This window comes from Hemiscyllium ocellatum, chromosome 1 (genome assembly GCF_020745735.1).
Source record: "Hemiscyllium ocellatum isolate sHemOce1 chromosome 1, sHemOce1.pat.X.cur, whole genome shotgun sequence".
In the NCBI taxonomy this organism is placed as follows: Eukaryota; Metazoa; Chordata; class Chondrichthyes; order Orectolobiformes; family Hemiscylliidae; genus Hemiscyllium; species Hemiscyllium ocellatum.
Window position 1 is genome coordinate 148634996 of NC_083401.1, and position 15918 is coordinate 148650913.

The 15918-nt window shown below is 40.8% G+C and overlaps 1 protein-coding gene across 1 annotated transcript in view; it reads left to right on the plus strand.

The window, feature by feature from the left end:
- afap1 (actin filament associated protein 1) overlaps positions 1-15918 on the plus strand; it is a 283296-nt gene that overhangs the window by 204265 nt on the left and 63113 nt on the right. Inside the window, exons 7-8 of the mRNA XM_060832686.1 lie at positions 5682-5774; positions 13030-13117. Of these exons, the coding sequence (XP_060688669.1) occupies positions 5682-5774; positions 13030-13117 (181 nt within the window). The remainder of the gene's footprint in view (positions 1-5681; positions 5775-13029; positions 13118-15918) is intronic.

Sequence of the window (15918 nt, forward strand, 5' to 3'; positions counted from 1 at the left end):
CTCTTTTGGACTGTACTGTTTTCGTAGTCTGTGCTGCAGCTGTTTTGCTGTTACATTCAGGATAGAACATAGAACAGTACAGCACAGAACAGGCCCTTCAGCCCACGATGTTGTGCTGATCTCTGATCCTCATGTATGCACCCTCATATTTCTGTGACCATATGCATGTCCAGGAGTCTCTTAAATGTCCCCAATGACCCTGCCTCCACAACTGCTGCTGGCAACGCATTCCATGCTCTCTCAACTCTCTGTGTAATGAACCCGCCTCTGACATCCCCTCTATACTTTCCTCCAACCAGCTTAAAACTATGACCCCTCATGTTAGTCATTTCTGCCCTGGGAAATAGTCTCTGGCTATCGACTCTATCTCTGCCTCTCATTATCTTGTATACCTCAACTAGGTCCCCTCTTCTCCTCCTTTTCTCCAATGAAAAAAGTCCGAGCTCAGTCAACCTGTCCTCATAAGATAAGCCCTCCAGTCCAGGCAGCATCCTGGTAAACCTCCTCTGAACCCGCTACAAAGCATCCACATCTTTCTTATAATAGGGCGACCAGAACTGGATGCAATATTGCAAGTGCCGTCTAAACAAAGTTTTATAGAGCTGCAACAAGATCTCACGACTCTTAAACTCAATCCCCCGTTAATGAAAGCCAAAACACCGTATACTTTCTTAACAACCCTGTCCACTTGGGTGGCCATTTTAAGGGATCTATGTACCTGCACCCCAAGATTCCTCTGTTCCTCCACACTGCCAAGAATCCTATCCTTAATCCTGTACTCAGCTTTCAAATTTGACCTTCCAAAATGCATCACCTCGCATTTATCCAGGTTGAACTCCATCTGCCACCTCTCAGCCCATCTCTGCATCCTGTCAATGTCCCGCTGCAGCCTACAACAGCCCTCTATACTGTCAACAACACCTCCAACCTTTGTGTCGCCTGCAAACTTGCTGACCCATCCTTCAATCCCCTCATCCAAGTCATTAATAAAAATTATAAGCAGTAGAGGCCCAAGGACAGAGCCCTGTGGAACACCACTCACCACACACTTCCAGGCAGAATATTTTCCTTCTACTACCACTCGCTGTCTTCTGTTGGCCAACCAATTCTGTATCCAGACAGCTATGTTCCCCTGAATCCCATTCCTCCTGACCTTCTGAATGAGCCTACCGTGGGGAACCTTATCAAATGCCTTGCTGAAGTTCGTATACACCACATCCACAGCTTGACCCTCATCAACATTTCTAGTCACATCCTCAAAGAACTCGATAAGGTTTGTGAGGCATGACCTGCCCCTCACAAAGCTGTGTTGACTGCATTTAATCAAGCCATACTCTTCCAGATGGTCTTAAATCCTATCCCTCAGAATCCTTTCTAACACCTTGCAGACGACAGACGTGAGACTTACTGGTCTGTAATTGCTGGGGATTTCCCTATTTCCTTTCTTGAAGAGAGGAATCATATTTGCCTCTCTCCAGTCCTCAGGTACGACTCCAGAGGATGTTGAAAAATTGTATTACATTTCTTAAACAGAATGTTATTCTTTGTTTAATTTCCTCAGCATGGAATAGGTAATGATCCAAAGTCGGCATAGTCCACATTTTCCCTTTTATGTGCTTATTTTTTTTCTCTCCATTCTGAAACAATGGTGTAAGCTAGTATCCTTATTTTACTTCCTGTTATCATCTGCAACAGTCACAATCACAAATGTGGACTCCATGTACATGGAAACACAGAACTGGGTGTGGGCCACTTGGGCAATCTCTCCATGCAGAAGACGTGACTGTCCCACTGAACTCATCTCTTTCTACCTTGACACTGTTCTGTCCCCCTTAGTCCAGGAACTCCCCACCTAATTTGGTAACACCACCATGCCCTTCACCCCCTCAAAGATTTTCATTTCCCTGGCCCCCAGTGCCTCATGTTCATCATGGACACCCAGTCTCTGTGTACATCAATCTGCCACGACAAAGGTCTCCAAGCCCTCCGTTTCTTCCTCTCACGCCATCCCAATCAGTACCCTTCCACCGATGCCCTCATCAGCCCAACTGAACTGGTCCTCACCCTCAATAATTTCTCCTTCCAATCCTCCCACTTCCTTCAAACCAAAGGTTAGCCATGGGCACCCACATGGGACTCAGTTATGCCTGCCTGTTTGTCGGTTAGGTGGAACAGTCCATCTTCTGCAGTTACATTGACACCATTCCCCACCTGTTCCTCCGCTACATCATTGACTGTATCGGCGCCGCCTCATGCTCCTACAAGGAGGTTGAACAGTTCATCAACTTTACCAACATCTTCCACCCTGACCTCAAATTCACCTGGACTATCTTGGCAGCCTCCCTCCCCTTCCTGGTCCTCTGGCGACCGACTAACCACAGACATATACTACAAACTCACCGACTCCCAGAGCTAACTGAACTACACCTCCTCCTACCCTACCTCCTGGAAAAACGCCATCCATTATTCCCAATTCCACCGCATCTGTTCCCAGAATGATTAGTTCCACCTCAGGAAGTCCCAGATGGCCTCCTGTTTCCATGATCACAACTTCCCTTCCCATGTGGTTGATGATGCCCTCCAGCGCATCTGCTTCACTTCACGCACCATCGCCCTTGAACACCACCCCACCCAACATAGCAAGATCAGAACCCCCCAGTCCTCACTTTCCACCCCACCAAACTCCGCATACATTGCATCGTCCTCCACCACCTCCAAATGGACCTCACCACCTCTATTAGCGTTCCAAAAAGACCATTCCCTCTGCGTCCCTTGTCAGGTCCACAATCCCCACCAGCCCACACCCCATTTCTGCCACCTTTCCCTGCTACTGGAGGAAGTGCAAAATCTGCGCCCACACCTTGCCCCTCGCCTCCATCTAAGACTCCAAGGGATCCTTCAACATCTATCAGAAATTTACCTGTACCTCTACCAATGTCATCTAGTGCATCTGTTGCACCTGGTGTGGTCTCCTCTACAATGGGGGGACAGGGCGCCTTCTTGCAGATCGTTTTTAGAGAATATCTCTGGGACACCCCGCACCCACCAACCCCACTGCCTCTGGCTGAACACTTCAATTCCCCCTCTCACTCCATCAAGGACATGCAGGTCCTGGTCCGCCTCCACCGCCAAACCATTACCTCCCAACGCTTAGAGGAGGAATGCCTAATATTCAACCTTCAGACCCTGCAGCCACGTAGGATAAATGTGCATTTCAACAGCTTCCTCATTTTCCCCTCCCCCACATTATCCCAGTCCCAAGCCTCCAACTCGGCACCATCCTCCGGACCCATCCATCACTGCCCCCTCTGACCAATCACCTTCTCCCCCATCTTCCTCCACCTATTGCTTTTCCAGCTACCCCCCTCCCATTTATCTTTCAGCCCCGACTCATAAGCCTCATTCCTGATGAAGAGTTTATGCTTAAAACATTGATTCTCCTGCACCTCAGATGCTGCCTGAACTGCTGTGCTTTTCCAGCACCATACTCTTGACTCACCTATATTGCTGCACACTCTTTTATGTATTTCCAGTGCTCTTTTGGATGATTGGCCACCTATTCTGTGTCATTTGTAAACATCAGTTCGGCTAAAACCCTACTGCTTGGATCCAATCAAATGTGAAGCTTTGTTTACCTGTCACCCCATGTATGATGACCTGCATTGGCTACAAAACTCCGATTTAAAATTCTCTTCCTTGTGTTTATATCCTTTCATGGCCTTTCACCTTGCTATCTCTGTAACTGTGTTTGTTAACCTACTTCGTTGCACACTCACCTCCGAATCAGAAAGTTTTGGGTTCAAGTTCCACTGCAGGACCTGATCGGAAAAATCAAGGCTGGCACTCTGTTGCGGTTTGGAGAGAGTGCTGCTCTGTCACAGGTGCTGCATTTCAAATAAGATATTAAATTGACATCCTGTCTACAGGTGAACAGACAATTTCCCACATCTTATTTTCAAGAAGAGTGGGAGAATGATCCTGGTATTCTAGCTGAAATTTGTCTTTAAAAAAAATCAAAATCATTTGTGAAAGTTAGTTGTAAGCATATTAGCTGCGGTGTTTCTGACATTACAATGGCGACTACATTTCAAAACTGCTTCATTGCCTGTTGAGTGCAATAAACTAGATCCTGTTTACTACAAGAGAGCCTTTCTAGTTCAACCATCAAGTGGTTTTCTTCTACAAACTGAACCAAGCTGGTCCTGTAGCTTCCTACACTCAGAGGACCGTGGCAGGAACTTTCATTGTGAGCAGCAGCTTATACAGTGTAATGAGCTGACATGATTTACACCAGTAACACAGCATGTTAGAATATTTATAATACAACTTCAGTGATTTTTTTTTGTACATATAATGTGTAATATTTTTGATGCTTTCTGCCAGGGTTTGTCTTAAAAGCTTCTGTTTAAACACACTCCCTCACTAGTTCGTTCTCATTCACTTCCTCACTCTCACACTCTCACTCACACACTCACTCACTTTCTCTCTCTTATTCTGCTGTTGGATGAACAACACTTACATTCCTAACAATCCATTGGCAATGTAGGTGATTGTGAGGTGTGAAACCACCCTTGCTACAAGGTGTGCTATGATTGGCTGATTTTAAGCCTTGCTGTTGAATTCTTATTTCATAAGTTCAGTGCCAGAAAAATAATCAGTTCAATTTGTGTCCAGTGTTTTAATTCAATACTATAAAAAAAGCCTTCTTAAAAAAGAAAACACACTCTACTGTGGTTTAGTATTGCCTGAAACGAGTGTTATGATGATTTCTGTACACTGTAGCCACATGTTAAGCATGTACAGTATTTGAAAAGTGACAGGCCAGAATTATTTTCTACAAATCAACATGCAACTTTCATTAGTATGTCTAAAGTGTCAAAGATCTATAGCTAAACTGTGATTCAAAATGAGGAAAAAAAAGACTGCCCAGTTACATTTTTAAAGAAAATATTGTTTGACAAATTTGAGAGAACACCCCTTCCATCCACCAAGCTGAAAGAAATTATAATAAAAAAGCTATTTATAATTGACCCCTCAGTCACTAGGACTTTAGGATGTGTTTGTATTTACATGGTCCAAAGATTAATGAACCATAAGCTATTTCACAAAATTATGGTAACAACGGAAAGCTTGGTTTTCCAAAAGCTTTGTTTTAAAATAAACAATGATCAGGAAACCTATTGAGAAGTTACACCCTTTTTTGTCGATATATTTCAAAATTCTGTTGAATTTGATATTTATCCTGACTACTTCAACCTAAAATTGTCACAGTAAATCATTACTTAGTTTCATTTCATAGGCGGCACGGTGGCACTGCTGCCTCACAGCGCCAGGGACCTGGGTTCAATTCCCACCTCAGGCGACTGACTGTGTGGAGTTTGTACGTTCTCCCCGTGTCTGCGTGGGTTTCCTCCGGGTGCTCCGGTTTCCTCTCTCACTCCAAAGATGTGCGGGTCAGGTGAATTGGCCATGCTAAATTGCCCGTATTGTTAGGTAAGGGGTATATGTAGGGGTATGGGTGGGTTGCGCTTCGGCGGGTCGGTGTGGACATGTTGGGCCAAAGGGCCTGTTTCCACACTGTAAGTAATCTAATCTAATCTAATTTCGGAACGTTGACCTCTATAATTTACAACTATTAAGCAACAGTATATTTTATTGTTTTCTCATGTTGTTATTTTTAGGTAATAAAAGATGTTGTAGTACTTTGCAATGTAACTACTGAAACAGATGGATCCATGACAATTTTTCCTGTGAACAAAGCGGAACTAGAAAAGGTAATGTGCTGCAGATTTCCTCATGCCACTTCCCAGGCCTTTGGTTTATACACACTTTGAGGGGTGGAGAGGTGTAGAGGGGAGGGGCTAAAAAGGACATCTATCTGAAAGTGTTTCTTTAACTCGTGTAATCTCATTGATTTATTAATTTTGAATTGATTTCACAGATTCAAAATTCAAGTGACCAACCTTGTCTTGAAAAAAATAACCAATTACACTTTCTGAGACCAGGTGTAAATTAGGTGTGAAAGGACAGGTTCAACAGAGCCCTACTCTCCACGCATAGTTTTGGAAACTATTGATGTAGAATACTGAAACCCAATTGTCAGATCTCAGATTCTTCCTAGATATTGCATCATCTTGGTCAAGAAGACTTGCTGATTATCCTGAGAACCATTTTTTTTTCAGTTCAGTTCTGGAATCCCTTTATTTAGGTGTTCTCTTTTCTTCACAAAGCTGGGTGGGATAATGAATCGTAAAGGAGGATGCTTCATTGTGATTTGCGCAAGTTGAGTGAGTGGCAAATGCATGATAGATGAAGTACAATGCGTATAGATGTAAGGTTATCCATGTTGGTAGCAAAACTAGAAAGGAAGGTTATTAATCGCCATGATTGAATGGTGGAGTGGAATTGATGGGCCGAATGGCCTTACTTCCACTCTTATGTCTTATGGTCTTATGATTGTTATCTGAATGGTGTTAGATTGGGAAAGGTGGAAGGTGTATCAAAACTTGAATGTCCTGTACATCAGTTGCTGAATGTAAGCATGCAAATGCAGTTGGTGGTGAAAAATGCAAATAACATTTCAGCTTTCGTCGTGAGAGGATTTGAGTTTGTGAACAGGGATGTCTTGCTACAATTGTACAGGCCTTGTAGACCACACCTAGAATATTGTGTGCAATTTTGATCTCCTTATCTGGCAATAGAGGGAGAGCAACAAAGATTTAGGATTATACTTATTGGAGTTTAAAAGAATGAGGAGAGAGTTTTAACAGGAGTAGACAGGGTAAACAGGACTAGACAAGGTAATGATTAGGGAGTCCAGTACACAGGGTCACAGTTTAAAGGTACCAGGACGTGTCATTTAGGGCTAAGATAAGGAGAAATTTCTTCACCCAGAAAGTGGTGAGCCTGTGGAATTCTCTTTCACAGAAAGCAGTTGAGGCTAAAACATTGAATTCAAGAAGGAGTTACATTTAGTTCTTAGGCTAAAGCAATCAAAGTTTTGAGGGAGAAAGTGGGAGCAGGATACTGAGGTAGACCATCAGCCATGATTATATTGAACAGAGGCCAAATGGCATACTTCTGCTCTTATTTTCAATGTTTCTATATATTGAATAGAAATCTAGAAGTCTGAGAATAACATGGCTGATATTTCATGATACCGAATTTGAGAGCAAAACAGATTTTCTCTTGTTTTCTTTCTCTCTTTTCACTTGCTGTTGTATGTATATTTGTTTTTGGCCATTATCTTGGCCATTAATTTGTGGCTCTTCATTTCTGTTTATTTACATAGCTCTTTCCCTTGGTGTATTTTTTCTGTTGTGTTCTGTTTTTTGTCTTCTTCACTCCAGTCATGGATTTGCATTGGTTCAACCTAAGCTTTGAGAAGTATGGAAAAGCAAAACAAATTATCACATTCCATCAAAAAAAAGCCTAGTTGTACTTTAGTTTAAGGAAATGTTAAGCATTTTAACTGAGAAGTCTGTAAAGCTAACTTGAACACATTTCTGATATCATTTTATTCAAAGGAAATATCCATAATTTTACATTCCATTCCCCTGCAATAACTGACAACATTATATTCACCTTCCTAGTCACCTACATACTAACCTTTTGTAATTCGTGTATCAGGACATCCTGATCCTTCTATACCACACAGAGTTCTGCAATCTGTCTCCATTTCAGCATTATGCTACCTTTCTATTCCCCCTGCCAAAGTGGCAAGTGTTGTCCACTCACTTAACCTGCATATATCTCTTTCTAGACATCTTTTGCCCTCTTCGCAATTTACTTTGTTGCCTATCTTTGTATCATCAACAGATTTACTAATTATAGGTTCAGTGCCTTCATTTCAAGTCATTTGATATAAATAGTTGAGGCCTCAATTTTGAACCTTGTAGCACATCTTGCCTACATTTTGTGTCCTTTTAGCTCACCAATCCACTGGCCACACTAGGGAATTTTAAAAAATTGTAAAAAAAATTCAGCTACTATTTTAGCAGCCACTTTCATCTATGAGTCTAGAGTGAAGTCCACCAAGACAGAAGGACTTGTCAGCTGTTAGCTCTAATAATTTTCACAGTATCCTTTCAGTACTGATTTAAGTGTTTCAAGTTACTTGCTCCCCTTCATCTACTGATTCACAAATTTCTGGGGATGATATTGTACTCAAAGTTTGGGAGAAGATTTGTCTGACAACCGGAAGCGGCAGATTCAAACCACTACAAATGCCGAAGGAAAGATCACAGAAGCGCTTCACAGGAGGCTCCCAAGCACTGAGGATGTCACCTAAATAGGGGACAAAACGTCTACAACACAAATTCCCAGCTCGGTGAATAGAACCGCAACAATGTTATTGTATCCTGTACAGTGAAGACAGATTCAGAATATCTATTCAGTTATTCTCCCATTTCCTTATTTTTCATTATTAATTCCATTGTCTGTCTGTCTCTCTCTCTCTCTCTCTCTCTCTCTCTCTCTCTTCCCCCCCCCGTCTCTCTCTCTTTCTCTCTTCCCCTCTTCCCCCCCCCCTTCTCTCTCCACTGGATAACATTCTCTATATAAACTTTTTTCCTTTTGTGTACCTGCAGAAACACATAAAATTTGTTCTATTTCTAGCTAGTTTTCTCTCGTGTTCTAATTTCTCCACCCTATTAACCTTGCAGTTATTGTTCACTATCCTTTAAATTCTGTCCATTGTTTCAACCGTGCACTCAGTTTTGTGGAAGCATATGCAGTTTCTTTCAATTTTGTAAAATCTTTAGTTAGGCATTCCTTCCTTAGGGATCTCCTTCTCACTGGAATGTGTCTTTTCTGAGTATGCTGAAATATCTTCTTAAAAGTCTGCCACTGTATCTCTTCTGACTTATCTGTTAACGTAATTTCACAGTTCACTTTAGCCAGCCCTTGTAATGTTCCTTATTCAGTTTTAAGACACTAGCCTTAGATTCACTCTTTTTGAAGCTGCTGTGAAATTCAATTATATTATGATCACTGCTGCCTAAGGGCACTCACTGTGGAACATTTAATTAATCTTATTTCCTTGTATATTACCAGATATGCAATTTGTTCTTTGGTTAGCTAGAAAGTGTGCTGATTTAAGAAATTGTTCCAAATATGCTGATTTAACTCATTATCCAGGTTAATTTTGCCAATGCGATTTGTCCGATCAATATGTAAATTAAATCACTCATGAATACTATAGTACCTTTCTCACAACTCCCCATTATTCCTTCCTGTCTACCCTATTCTACAGTGTGGTTACTGATGGAATCTGCAAGCCATTCCCATGAGTGCATTCTTAACTTTTTGCTATTTTTTAAAATTGTGTCGCAGATAGACAGGTTGGTTTAGAAGGCTTTTAGCACACTTGCCTTTGTTGCTCAGACCATTGAGTATAGGAGTTGAGATGTCATGTTGAGGTTGTCAGTGAAGCCATTCTTGGAGTACTGTGTCCACTTCTGGTTGCCCTGCTCTGAGAAGGATGTTATTAAATTGGAGAGGGTTCAGTAAAGATTTACCATGATATTGCTGGGACTTTTCTGACTGGAATGAAGGAGGTTGAGGGTGACCTTTTATAGAGGTTTACAAATTCGTGAGGGGCATAGGTAAGGGGCATCTTTTCTGTAGGGTGAGGGAGTTCAAAACTAGGGGACACATTTTAAGGTGAGAGGAGAAAGTTATAAAAGGGATTTGAGAGACAATTCTTTCACACAGATATGTAAAACAAACTGCCAGAAGAAGTGGTCCATGCAGATACAATTACAACATTTATAAGACACTTGGACAGGTCCATGAATAGGAAATGTTTGGAGGGATATAGCCAAACACAGGCAAGTGGAGCTAGCTTGGTTTGGGAAACTTGGTTAGCATGGACGGGTTGGATCGCAAGGTCTGTTTCTGTGCTGTATGACTCTAAAGTATCTCTTAAACAGCATTCTAGTACTGAGAAGAGTTCTGGTCCCTAAGAAGGACACAGATTTTTAGAATCATAGAATCCCTGTGGAAAGAGGCCATTCAGCCCAACATGTCTGCACCAACCCTTTGAAGAACATCTCACCTAGACCCAACCCCCATATTCTCGTAATGGCATATTTACCATGGCTAATCCACCTAGCCTGCACATCACTGACACTATGGGGTAATGTTTCTAGAGAAAGCTCAACAAAGATTCACGAAAATAACATCAGAACTGAGAAATTACAAATATCAGGACAGATTGATCAGGATGGAGCTCTTTTCTCAAGAAAAGAGAGAGGAGTGATTTGATAAAGATCATTAAGATTGTGAAAAGCTTTGTAACAATGTTACAATCCAATAAGATAAGAGTAAAAACAATATTGACACAGTACTACAAGTGTTGTCTGTCTAAGGGTCGGTCCAAAATAAATTCTACAGCACACAAAAAAAGTCCCTTTGGCCCATTAAGTCTACCATGGTCAAAACAAACCACCCAGCTCTTCTAATCCATTTTTCCATCACTTGGCTCATATCCTTGTACACCTTGTCAGGGCAAGTGTACCTAAGTACTTTTTATATGTTATTAGAATTTCTGCCTCTACACTGTTTACAGGCAGTGAGTTCCAGATACCCACCACTCTGTGAATGAAAAAAACTTGCAATATTGTATTGGTGACTCTGGAAAGCATTTATAGCAGTTGGAAAGGGTTTCTAAAGTTGTTGATGATAGATAAACCAAGATTTTCACTGTGACTAGATTGATATAGGAATAGTAATCAGTTCCGTCCCACAAGGCTTCATGTTGAGACAGTTCATGCTGGAATAAATTTTTGTTTTTATCACCTTGAAATTAAATAGTGCCTGGACAAACCCAGAAGGGTCAACCTGTTTGGGAGGATCTTAAACAAGTTTGGAACTTTGCAATAATTTTATTTCATTGTTTTAAATTGTGCAGATGGCTGACTAAATTATGCATTATTAATGCCATTCAGATGGGATCTGGACAAGCTCTTAGAAGGGGAGAGCATTTCCAATTATAAAGAGCATGTCATGAGTTAGCTGGGATTAGAAGGATTTATAGGTTACAGCAGCATTCTGGAATTTTGCCTAAGGGAATGAGAGAGAAATATCCCAGTGTTTTGCTAAATTGATCTTTGAATTTATCTTTTTTGTTGACTCTCCCAGGAGATTGTGTGATTAAAGGGGTGGGTCAGTGATTTTGTGTGTGGCTGGAGCATATCTGCATCAGGGAAGATTGATGACTGGGGGAACCTTCCCTGTTCTTTATTTTACACATATTATAATTTCTTTTAAAATGTATATTTTGTTTTGATCTTGTCAGGCATGCATTAAAAGGAACACATCCCTCATCCATATCTCCAGTGGATAATATGAACAGTACTTGTGATTCCTATGATTTCTTCACACTTTGAGCTCATTTGGTGATTTCAGCTGGATTGTCAAAGGGGATACTGTCAGCTATCCCTGAATGGAAAGCTGCAGTTTCATCGGCACTACTGGGAATTCATAAGTAGATAAATGTACTGCATAGCACTATCTAGGAAAAGCTAGCTCTCAAAATACCTCCAGTATAAACTAAATTGGAAGATTTGATTGGAAGGTGATGTGAATGTGTATCTGGTTTACAAATAGAAAATAAGATTAGAGGAGTTTCGAATCTTATATTTTAATCTAGTCTTTATGTATTATCTCTGGTAGAAACTAAATAGATGTTTGTTGGAAATAAGGTTGCATTCTGCATTAGATCCTACCAAAGGAAGAAAAATGTTGGTCAAATTGTAGTCAGTGTAATCTGCTGAGAAAGAAAGCCATAGCATGTTGTAAAGATTGCTACGTGAATTCAAAATCTGCACGATATAACCTTTACTAGTGTCCCAATCAACTCTTATCACTCCGGTTTCATGTCACGTACATTATATTATTACTACAAATTGTGTTGGCATGCAAGTAGACAGGCAGAGAGCTGCATGGAATGCTAATAATCAACAGTCATTCTCATTTGAACTCCTGCTGAAGGGGAGCAGATGGCTTTATTATACTGGAATACACAATGCCAGATCCTTGCCTTCCCTTGAGTATTTCTTTGTGAATGTTGGTGCTTTTATGTTAGTGATGTGAAATGAAATATGGATAGAGATATAGAATTCTAGGCCAGGACTCTCATGACCCTGCCTTGAATTGCAGTCAGCGGTGCATTGGAACCAGAAAACTGTGCAGAAGCATGCATACATGTGATATCAACTTTAGGTATGGACACATCTGGGATATTAGGCCTGGATCCTAATATGAAAGAGGAGCAACTATTTTTGTAAAGGAAGCTAAGGTTGTACTATTATATTGTGGGAAAGTGTCTAATTTTCATGGGATTCCGAGATAACCAGGGAATTTCGCTAACACTTTCATTCTGTTCCTGCCCAAACAACTGGTAAATTCAGCCTTCATTTACCAATGAGTAGAGAGAAACTTGCCCCCCCCTTTGGAGTTTCCTCTTTGGGCTGTGTTCAAAGAGGAGACTGGTCAGTCTGAACTTTTAAAATAAACCTTCAATTTTCTTTTTGAACATTTCCATTTGCCTGGGCCCTTACTCTTTTTGACTCCCCTTCCACCACCATTCCCCGTTCACAGTTGTCCATTCGGTGTCTCATTGCCTTTAGTCCTAAGCTGATTGAGTTGGAGAAATGGGAACATCTGGTACAAAGCAGTTCTACCCTCAACCTGTCCCTTGCAGTACTACCCACTTCCCAAAGACCATCTAAGGCTGGAATGGAAGTTCTGTCCTAACAAGGTCAACTCATAAAACACAAAAGCTCTGTGGCCCAATGCAATTAGGTATTTGCCATTTTTTGATGTGTTCTCAGGTGCTCCATTTCTGCAATGATTTTAAAGCATCCACAAAAATTTGCTAGAAATACCAACCAGGAAAACTCCTTCCAATCTATACTGTGCATAGGCACAATAACAAACCATTCCCAAAGATTTCATTTGGAGGAAATCAGTAGAGTCTTTTCTTTGAGTGAAAATTGATTGATTGTATTTGATTCACTCTTGCAGAAATTATCTACCGATAAGCCAAATTCAGATGGTGAAGGGCATTTGGAAAATGGTAACCATGTTGGAATAGCAGATAGTAAAGACCATGGTAAGTCCTTGTATATAATCACATTTCAATAATGCTAATATTGTTAAGCTGCCATTGGTTTTTTTCATCACTTTATATAATAGAGTCACTTTCTTCAACTCGTGTTCTTTCTTCGTTTTGCATTAAGAAAAAGAGATGAATATCACAAATATTCATGATGCGATCAAATCAGTTATGTCTTAAATCAAATCACAAAATACTTTTTTGCTATTTCATTAAGCAAATATTATTACATCACAACATTTTGATAAGGTTGAAATATTTCCCTTCATTTCGGGAAGTTCTTTCATTATCTTTGGATTGGCTGAAATACTTATTCACTGGTTCTTGTCAAAGATGGATGACTAGCTTCTCATAAGGCAAATTGTTTAGCAGTTATGATAGGTATCTGCCATAAATAGTGATGGCCAGGGCAGGGAGTATGATCGGTTAGTGAGTATTGAAAAGATTTGTAGCTCAGATTGAGGTTCTGGATGTAAATTTGCTCGCTGAGCTGGAAGGTTCATTTTCAGATGTTTCGTCACCATACTAGGTAAAATAATCAGTGAGCCTCCAGTGTAGTATTGGTGTTAGTGACCTACTGTCTATGCGTGTTTAGGTTTCCCTGGGTTGGTGATGTTATTTCATGTGTCGATGTCATTTCCTGTTCTTTTTTCTCAGAGGGTGCTAAATGGCATCCAAGTCTATGTGTTAGTTGATAAAGTTCTGGTTGGAATGCTATCTTCTAGGAATTCTCGCGCATGTTTCTGTTTGACTTGTCCTAGGATGAACGTGTTGTCCCAGTCGAAGTGCCTTCATCTGTATGTAAGGATACTAGTGAGAGTGGGTCATGTCTTTTTGTGGCTAGTTCAAGTTCCTGTATCCTGGTGGCTAGTTTTCTGTCTGTTTGTCCAATGTAGTGTTTGTTACAGTTCTTGCAAGGTATTTTGTAAATTTCATTAGTTTTACTTGTTGGGATCTTTCAAGTTCATTAGCTGCTGTTTTAGTGTGTTGGTGGGTTTGTGGGCTACAATGATGCCAAGAGATCTGAGTAGTCTGGCAGTCATTTCCAAGATGTCTTTGATGTAGGGGAGAGTGGTTAGGGTTTCTGGACGGGTTTTGTTGTCTTGTTTGGCTTTGTTACTGAGAAATCGATACATTGGATTCCCATTCTTTTTGAATACGCTGTATAGTTGATTTTCCTCTGCTTTTCATAGATCGTCTGTGCCACAGTGTGCGGTGGCTCATTAAAATAATGTTCTAATGCTGCTTCATTTGTGGATGTTGGGATGATTGCTTCTGTAGTTTAGTATTTGGTCTATATGTGTTATTTTCCTGTTGACGCTGGTTTGAAGTTCCCCATTGGCTGTTTGCTCTATTGTGACATCTAAGAATGGTAGTTTGTTGTTGTTTTTCTCCTCTTTTCAGTGAATTTTGTGCCAATAAGGATATTATTGATGGTCTTGAAGGTTGATTGCCGGAAATGACTGCCAGACTACTCAGACCTCTTGTGGGCTACTCACAGTAGCCCACAAACCCACCAGCACACTAATACAGCAGTTAATGAACTTGAAAGACCTCATACAGAGAACGAGCAAAACTAATGTCTGTTACAAAATACCTTGCAAAATCTGTCACAAACACTACATTGGACAAACAGGCAGAAAACTAGCCACCAGGATACACGAACATCAACTAGCCACAAAAAGACATGGCCCATTCTCACTAGCATCCTTACACACAGATGACGAAGGGCACCATGTTGACTTGGTCAACACATCTATCCCAGGACAAGCAAACAGAGACACGCAAGAGAATTCCTAGAAGCATGGCATTCCAATCGGAACTCTTATCAACAAATACATCAACTTGGACCCCATTTGCCACCCTCTGAGAAAAGGAACAGGAACTGACATCGTGCCCGGAAATGACATCTCTGACCTAAGAAAATCTAAATGCATAACTAGAAAGTGGGTCACTAGCACCAGTGCTTCACAGGAGGTTCACTAATGATGTTACCTAGTATGGTGATGAAATGTCTGAAACTGAACCTTCCTGCTCAGCGAGCAAACTTACATACAGTATGATCAGTCTTGCATCATTTGCCTCATTTGACAATTGTAAACATGATGACCCAGGTATTCACCATTTGATTGTCTGCTTCTCCAGCTGCACTTTTTTTTGACAGGGTGTTAAGCTGAGGAAGTTTATGGACATTTGTCATTCCAACCCTTGTTTCCAGTTGCATTCCATTATGTTGTGGGAAATGCAGGAGAATTCAGTAATACCACCCAAAAGGCATTTGACTGCCCTGTGTCCTTTTACTTACTTGTCACTGGGTGAGATTCAAGTCAATGTTTTAATTTTAAATGAGCATTTCTGATCTGAAAGCTGTAGCAAGTTGAAGGAACAAGAGTCTTGCGTTCTTAATGTTCAAAGTAAGTTTGATTTAGAGTAACATGTACTTACTGTGTGTGAAGGCATCGGGGTTTGAAGAGTGTTGCAGGAGTCTAATACTCACCAGATGCTAATCCCTTACATAGTTGATATCCATGTGGTGTTGGAATTGTATATTTCCCTGGGAGGATTAGCAGGGACTGTTAGATGGAAGAGAAATTGAGAAACAGTTCAGGAGGGAAGGGCTCCTGCCTACACTTAGCCTGTGTATTAAAGTTCCTTCACCAGCACAGATATTTGGACCTTGCAGACTGGGTGAATGACGTGCATTTTGTTTTTTTTACCGTTATTGTTTGTCCATGCTTTTTCCTTTTTAAAAATTAGTTCCATTGCCTCATTTAAATTATCTTTGTTATTAAGAATTT